A 9386-nucleotide genomic window follows, 5' to 3' on the forward strand; every position below is an offset into this window, starting at 1 on the left:
ATTATTATAATATTATATATTATAATAATATTATAATATTTTATATTATTATAATATATGTTATAATATTATTATAATAATATAATGTTATCTATTATTAAAATATTATATATTATATTATATATTATTATAATATTATATATTATATTATATATTATTATAATATTATATATTATATTATATATTATTATAATATTATATATTATATTATATATTATTATAATATTATATATTATATTATATATTATTATAATATTATATATTATATTATATATTATTATAATATTATATATTATATTATATATTATTATAATATTATATATTATATTATATATTATTATAATATTATATATTATATTATATATTATTATAATATTATATATTATATTATATATTATTATAATATTATATATTATATTATATATTATTATAATATTTATATTATATTATATTATATTATAATATAATATATTATATTATATAATATTATTTATATTATATTATATTATATTATATTATATTATAATTTTTTTGTTTATTTTTTAACTGGCTGTGGGTCAATTTTTTTCAAAAAAAAATTGAAAATTCTTTGTTTCATGTTTGTTAATTAATTCTTTATTTCGACTATCTTCGAGAGTCATCATCAGGATCCTGGTTTACAAAGACACACAACAAACATATATTGAAAATATATTTATATATATATAATCAAATAAATATAGAAATAAAATTAAAAAAATTTTTTGATATATATTCTAGAATTATATATATTAAAGTATTAACTAAATATTAAGTAAGCTCAATTAAATATTAGCCAAGAATGTTAAATGTTACCTAATAAAAATAGAAATTAATATTATTACAATCCAATCGTCATGTTGTTTATTCTATTGTCTATATTGCACTAATTTTTTCCGATCACTTTTCTACCTAGAGGTGGGCTAGAAGCGTAGCCCACCTCTAGGGCTACAATCTCCGTGTCCGTCTTGTCTTTATTCTTTTATTTTGTGATATTTGTGCGATATGTAGCATCTCTATCGTACAAATACCGTAAAATAAAAGAATGAATTACAAGACGGACACGGAGGATGTAGCGCACTTCTAAATTCTTTATTCTATATATTTTAAATTCTTTTTAAAATTTCTATCTCAAGTATCTTGGACATGATTTTGGAAGTTATTGATGTAGATCTATATGATGAGATCTCGTGTACAGGTTTTCTCGGTTTTAAGATCATAATTACCTCCGATATTTTCCACATAATTGGCTTGAAGATACATTTGACAGATATCTGACGCAACATTTCAATGGTAATTATATCAAATCCAGACGATTTCTTTAATTTAAGTTCAGCATTAATAATTTCTATAAGTTCTAACTCAAAGAAGTGTGCAATTTCATCACATATTAGTAAGAAAGGAGGTTCTATAGAGTTAAAATGACTGCTATCGTATTCGGAAAATCCAATGATTTGTTGCAATCATCTGTGGCCTAGTTGCCATCGTTAGTTCGAATAGACGAATTTTATATGACCGGCTTCTTTAGGTTTTTCGAGCATTTCCAAAGGGAATAATTAGTGTTTTTAACGTATATAAGATTGCTACGATATACTTTTAGAGACTCGTTTTTATTTGATTTGCGTACTCAGATATTTAGTTAATCTATTTAGCTTTGTTTTATAGGGTGGATATCTTGTTGATTACCATATTTGTCTAAGATTGTGTTTTTTTGATAGGTTTGGGAATGAGATTTAGAACTGAAGAATGGAATATTATTCCATGCTGCATTTTGAGGGGTCCGTGTAGACTTCATCGTCAACCTATTCATTGGACAAAATTTCAAAAGATTAGAATATCGCATTCGATTAGATTCAGGTTTTTAAACGGGTTTTTAATTAACAATTATTATTGTTCACAATATTAATTATCAATAAATTTAAGTAACCTGTAATTCAAGGAAAAAAAGAAATATAGCAATCTCAGTAAAAAAAAAATGAAATTATTATTAAAAAATTTTTTTCTTCGTGCGTTTATGATTTTGTTCGAAGAAAAATTGTTTGTCGGATATTGTATTTTGCAATCAAAAAATTACGATTTATTAAGAGGAAATCTTAAACGGGAAGGTAAGTTACTAAAATGTTCTAATATAAGATCATGTGTTAAATATATATTGAATGGTTTATTTCTAATTTAAAATAATTGTAGCTTAAGCATATAATATATGATAAAGATTGATTTTTGCAATACGAGTCAAGATTTGGGCGAAAAGTTGAGCCTAAAATATTTGTTCACGTTAAATTCCATGTTCACTTTTTAGAGTAGTAAAGATAAAAAGTAAATATAAAGAAACAAGTGCTCACGAGATCCAGCTTTTACATATGAGAACAGAATTTTTTTCTTCACAACTTGAATATAGGAAATTATTCTCAACGCACGAATAATCTATGGTATAGCCTATCACTACCGTAGATGACTACCTCCAATGTAGTTCAATTGTATGGACTTCAGTTGTCAGCGACTGTAGTAGAATTGAGCGTCGGGCAGTGCTTGAAGTATTTGTTAGAGATTCATGTGCTGACTGAATGCAAATTTGAAGAGATCTTGAAAAGAGAGATATGATATGTATGATGTTAGTTACTGGATTATCTACGCAGTCCTACTTATTTTAAGTGTTTGTGTACTAATAAATGTAATGAGTAACGGTTTTTTTGATGTGACTATGGACAACATTCTTTTTTTTTAATAAAATTAAAAAATAAAATTTAATTTCTGTTAAATTATAAAATCTAAATTTTTTCACAAAAGAAGAAACTTCAAATATTTTTATATATTTATTTTTTTTTTCTGTAAAAAAATTTTTTTTTACAGAATTTTCAAGAAAGTTGTAAAAGCGGTTAAATTTTTTACATTACAACAGAAATGTCTTTAGTAAATAAAATTATTTCTACACTACGTTTTCTCTGCGTCTGTCTTTATGAAGTTGGTCTGTTTTTATTGCTGCCTATTTTGCGGTGCTATTGCTATGTGAAGGTACTGGAGTTTTGGAAGGTATATGAGCCTGCGGCTACTTGCATCACTGAGAAGGTTTTACTTGTTTTCAGCTATTTTCTGTCGATGATGGTTTGTAGATCAGTTTCTTTTCTCTGGATACATCATATAAGGAGAGTCGATTTCGGAAAGAATATAGTGAAAGAATTTTTTATTCTCAAATCAGCTTTCTGCAAAAACGCATTGAATAATCAGCAGGTAAGCAATTTTTTAATTGATAATCAACTTAATTATGAAAACCAAAATGTATTTGTTAGAGCAATGCATTGCATAAAATACAAGTAGATAATAGATAGGTAGAAATATTGTAAGAAAAACTTAACTCGAAAATTTGAGATAATATAAAGGATTTTAAAATTTGATTCAACGAGTACACTAACTGTAATGTTTTAAAAATTTTAGGATTTATATAATATTTAAGTATCTAAGGAATATCACGAATTGCAGACGCTAGTATTCTAAATGCAGGAAACGATATTTTGAGTGAAATTTGTATTGTTGTATAATAGGTTCTAATTGAATTGCCAGCTGACACCCAACAATACCGATAGCTCTTTATATGATATTAGAAAGAAATTGTAGCTGGAATTGTAACACTATATCGAAAAAACTTTTTGAGTTCTTGGGTAAGTGTTACGAGACCTTCCAAAAGTACTTCATTAGCCGTGTTTGAAAACATCTATTAGTTTAATTGACCAATTATAATTTTTTATGTATTAATATTATAACAAACTGCCAATAAGTTATAATAATTTTCTGTTTATCCTTTGCTTTAAGTCCAGTAATTTCGAAAGACTTTGTTTGTGCTTATTTGGTTCATAACTTATAATATAAACTCACTAACTTAGTACAAATAACCAAAAAGATATATACATAGGTGCAGAAGGAGAACGCATCCAGTGATCAGTTGAACAATACTGCTGAGAATACTACTCAAATGGTAAATAGGTTAAGAAACTCACACTTCACAACTAATGTGTGAATTGTTTTAAACAGGCTTCGGAGCATAAATCAAGTGATGAATCGAAGTGTACTACCCAAGACCAGGGTTCAAAACGTGGTTGTGATTCCACTTCCAATACTTCGGTATGTTTTTAACAAATTTAAAACTGATTTATAAAACTCAAATTATTTCTATTCAAAGAAACATTCTAGTGATGCTAAAGGTGTTTCTATACGCACCGACTCCGAATCTTCAAGTGATTTCGGACTTTATAGTTTGGTATGTAATCCATATATATACTATTTATAATAATATATAGTATATAGTAATCCATATATATCTATATATAATTATTATTTAAAGATTAAGGATTTTATGTTTTTTCTTAATAAGTATCCACTGTTTGCAGAACCTTACTGTCGACCTTTGGATAACTTTAGCCAGACACATACCGTATATAATATTAAAATATATATTGATATATTAGAAGCAGACGGACTTTTGTATGAAAAGTAGTGCAAGCTTTTCAGATAATGATTTGTAAATTATGAAGAAAAGATCTGTTATACAAAAAAATATAAGTTAGTCACAAATTTTAACCTTCTCAGGTCAATATTTAGTTATTCAGGGGAAAAAATCTATTTACTTTCATAAAAAAATGTTATTTTTATATAAGATGGTGGTAGCTTTCAAGATAGAATTTTGCAATTGGGAAAACTTACATAATAAAAAATGTATGCGTATTAATCTTGGATGTTAACCCTCTCAGACCTCAAGGTAGTCCATTGATGACAGATAATTAGTTGTCTCAAAAATTAACTTTTACAGGTAAACCATGTTGAGACATTAATACAGACATTTGCAATATACGAAAGAAAGTTCTGTTTTTTAAAAAAATTCCATTAGACAGTGGAACATTTGATCCCCCTACCATCAATACTTTTCTAGTTACTTTTAATACGTTAAATGCAGACCGCTGCCTCTAAAAGTGAGAGGACTTTTTTAAAGAAATTTGATATTCAAAAAATCAAAACTATCCTAATATACATACATATAGGCTGCAACAGATGAACTCAGTGATCACTGTTTTGAGTTTTAAGACCATAAAGTCCAACCATTTTTTAACCCTTTTCATTAAACTAACTAATCGAAGTTTAAAACAAATTTAATAAATGAGTATAATTTTTTTAGATGTTTCCCATTGAGAAGGTATCTGATAATGACTCCAGTGACTACAACTTGTGTGATTCTCGCCACGCTAATTTGGTAACTATATATTTAAAAATACATAGCTTTAAATCCATTCATTTCGTTTTTTGTAACTGTAATAGAATGCAGAAAGCTCATGCTTTGCTGATGTACTCTACCCATCTTCAGATGATCAGTTCCAACTTACTAACTTCAACAATTTTGCATTGGTATGTTTTTTATAGAATATATAATGCTTATATAGTGTGACCAAAAAGAAACGTAAATTTACAAAGGGCGCCCATTGCATCTTGGCTATAGAGATATTGGTTATTATTTTCCTTTATTGCCAGTGATAAATCTGTTAACAATCAGGCAGCAACGTACTTAGTTAAGTTTTAGGTAAGCGAGAGGTACATCTGTGTTTTTGTTTCAAAAGGTGGCGATATTCGACGGCGATAAAATGCTACAAACATAAGTTTAAAAATAGGATAAATGATTTCAGGATGGTCAATGGCACATTGAATTTCGAGAAGTCAAGGTGTTTTCACATGTCTATCAATTATGAAAACGTGGAGAAAATTATACAGATTGTGCATTATTATAAGATAAATTGTTGAAGACATCGATCAGTATATATATCAAATATAAAACGTGTGTAGTAAAATTTGTTTCGATAATTTGGTGCTTATACAAATGTTCATACTGATAGATATTATTATTGTAACGATGCAACTATAGTACTCTCCAGAGATGACTTTTTTTTCAGCCTTTTTCTTTCTGAACCGATATCGTTTTTTAACAAAAGATTAGTTAATGCCAAAATTACTTAGCGAACTTTGAAGCTTATATAAGAAGGCATTCCGATTTTCTCGTTACTATTTGACTAAACTTCTATTAATTCAGTTTTACAGGCTTTTTTGTCTAGATTACAATGCTAAGTGTAATAGATCTGAAAACATTTCTACAAATTGTTAGATAAACAAAAGTTTTCACACAGTTTTTTAAAATATAATACTTTTATATTTTGACTAATTAAATGACCTCATGTTGTATTAATTTTCAGGCCGATGAAAATGAGGTTGTAGATTATGTTAATATTCCTAGGGTAGATGACTTTTTGCTTGCTTTGGTAAGTAGTTATAATAACTTAAAATGTATTAAAACAATTTTATTCTTTATTTCTAGTTCTCTAGGGAAAAATTTTACAATGATAGATGGAGTCGTATTAAATTAGAGCAATATTTTCACCTTTTATTGCAGCCTGCCGATATTAATTTAGTACATATTACTTTAAAATACAATTTTATTAACTATAATAATGTATTTTTATTTCAAGGTTTGTTTTAGTACAGTTTCGGATGATAACTCTGATATGGGCGCCGAAAAAGAGCCGGACTTCTTTGGGTACCGTGGAAACGCATACTTGGTAGTTATTTAAGACAAATATTAGATCATTCATTAATTTCAAAAACATTTAATAATCTCTACATATAATTCTTTAGATTATAGCTCCTGAAATTTCTGGAAATGTGCCTTATAAGCATTATTTTGATGTTTTGGGTATTTCTAGGCAGTCCCTTTTGGTACGTGACAAGATTATATGTGCAATTTTTTTAAAGAAAATATATAAATATTTTTTTAAGGACCCCCAAACTAGAACTTCATCTTATACTAATTATGGGCACAGTTTAGATGCTTCAGAGAAGACTGATCATAATGATTTAGTATGAAATTGACTAAAATTAATCATATACTATAACTGATAATATTGCAATATTTATATTTATAGAAAGTTGAGTCATCTTTTGAATATTTTGGTGATCCTCCAGAACAAGTCTTTCAGTCGTTTAAAAGACGTGGATCTACTAATTTTGTATAATTCATAAACCACAAATTATTTAAAAAGTGAATGGTGTTTTTTAAGGTACCGAAATATGTAAAGGCTAGCGATAGGTATCATGTCAACCGAGACTATAACTCTGATTCTGCTTATGGTGGCGGATTTACTCATTTCGTACGTTTTCAAAAACTATAGTGTTAATGATTTATTTTATTATTAATATAAATTTAAAAATGCAGAGTGGTGCATCTGGTCTTAATAAATTCTCTATTGCGCAAGAACATGATTTTGATATTTCTGGTCGCTTAAGTGCCAATAGTCTGGTAAAAAAAATACAGCAAACTTTAACAGAAATATCATATTTTTTGTTCATAGTACTTTAGAGGTGAAGCTTCAGAGAATTCTCAACATAATTACAATCAATCTTTGCGGTACTATTCCAGTTTTCCAAATTTGGTAGATATTTACAAAAATTTTACTTAGTGCTTAGTAAATTAAAGTAATTTAAACTTACAGGTTACAGGAATTGAATCTGGTGATGATAATCCTGCGGATAACAACAACTATGCAAACTCAGTACGTAAATAATACTAATAATAATAATAAATAATAATAAATAATATTTGAATACAAAAATGACATAATTTTTATTCAAGACATCGGTTCTTGATGTTTGTAGTATAAGTATGAGTATCTCTAATTCTGTAGTTAACACAGGGTCTTTGGCATCTAATTAATAGAACTCACATTTCTTTTGTTTTTTCCTTATAGACGGATGTACGATCTTTATATGATAACTCGCAAGATTTTAATGAGCCTACCCATTTGGTATATTACCATTTAAGATGATTACCTATTTGGGCTAATGTATTAAATTATTTTATTTCGTAGACTGATGATAACGATGAGTCCCAAGACGGAATTATATAAATTGTTTTTGTGTTTTATTATATAAAAGTTTACATAGAAAATTTTTATATTTGAATATTAATTTTATTGTATTAAATTTTCTTTTTATTCATTTTTTGAGTTATTTTTTTTAAATAAATTTTTTTGAGATATCAAAAAACCTTTTATCGGTTTTATTTACAATTATTTTTATTTTTAAAAAATATTAAAGTATCACACAAAAAACAACGTCACATTGTACATGGCCCTATACCCTGTGAGCAAACCTATAAGACGTCATAATTTCTCTCTTCCCAGTCACAGAAGAACCAATTTTTGACTTGAAAAATTATCTATGAAATAATACATATATTATTTATTTCACAGTTTTCATTTTTATATTCTTCGGAATCTTTTTAATATTTTCTTACTAACTGTTCTGATTGTGCTTTGATCTGTCAGAGTGAAGTGGTGGATGTACAAACAATTTACTCGACTTTGCTTAAACTATTCTAATATAGTTTTAGAAATATTTATGTGATCGCATTTTTAGGCCAATGTCACCAAAAATTATAGCAAATACACTGAAAGCCTTTCCATTCAAAAATCTTCATACAATATTTTTCAAATCTAGCTAAGCAAAGTGGTGGAATTAGTGTTCACACATGAATCTGCTCTGGAGAACTTGAAATCTGAAATATTCACGGTGGTTGAAATTAGAAATAAAATGAAATTGAAGTTCTCACGTCTTATCCAAAATAGCTGCAGCTATAACGCAGAAGAAGAATTATAAAATATCTTCGTATTCAGAAAATAACCAATAAAAAATACTGGATTATGTTTGAGAGCTGGATTATGTTTGAGTTGGCTGAAAAATATTTCATATATTAGTGTCACTGCTCTACGATGCATAACTCTGTTTAAGGATCCTATTAAAATTATATGACATTGTAACGCCGTAAATACGTTCAAGTGTATCTGCTTTTAACTGACGCAGGCTATGACCATCCATATCTACCTACATAGTCAAGCGGATATCCGATAGCCTTAAAAGGTTTAACTTTTTTTTTATAATGATTACTCAATATATTCTGATCTACTTTTTCGATAGTTTTCTCTGTTATCAACTAAGTTGATACGACTATGTTTTTATTGTTACATATAATGATGCAGTCTAACCGGGAATTTGCGTTCTATCTTCAAAAAATATAATACAGCCGGATACAGATTTTTTTCTTTTCATTCAAAAATAATAAAGGCAGATTAAAACAAGTTAACATACAAATTTATGAAAAATTATCCTATAACGATAAATACATGGTGTTTATGATCACTTCCGTGAAGAAATTTAAAAGATCATATCATTGCTCAATATCTTATATCATGATCCTCATACTACGGCGTCCAGATGTTTTTCAATATAGTTGACCAACATTTAGACATAACGACAAAAATGTGATTCCTAATGGGACTATC

At 27.2% G+C, this 9386-nt stretch overlaps 1 protein-coding gene across 1 annotated transcript; it reads left to right on the forward strand.

The window, feature by feature from the left end:
• Window positions 1-2031: 2031 nt before the first annotated feature.
• On the forward strand, window positions 2032-7952 carry LOC119688666. The gene is made up of 19 exons (XM_038103336.1): window positions 2032-2123; window positions 2869-3246; window positions 3926-3988; window positions 4045-4134; window positions 4193-4270; window positions 5183-5257; window positions 5323-5409; window positions 6246-6311; window positions 6368-6460; window positions 6519-6608; window positions 6685-6765; window positions 6826-6906; window positions 6972-7055; window positions 7107-7196; window positions 7262-7345; window positions 7398-7478; window positions 7539-7598; window positions 7794-7850; window positions 7914-7952. Exons 2-19 carry the CDS (start codon window positions 2920-2922, stop codon window positions 7950-7952), a joined length of 1626 nt encoding a protein of 541 aa, XP_037959264.1. The 5' UTR covers window positions 2032-2123; window positions 2869-2919.
• The last annotated feature ends 1434 nt before the right edge of the window (window positions 7953-9386 follow it).

Source organism: Teleopsis dalmanni, chromosome X, assembly GCF_002237135.1.
Source record: "Teleopsis dalmanni isolate 2A chromosome X, ASM223713v2, whole genome shotgun sequence".
Lineage (NCBI taxonomy): Eukaryota > Metazoa > Arthropoda > Insecta > Diptera > Diopsidae > Teleopsis > Teleopsis dalmanni.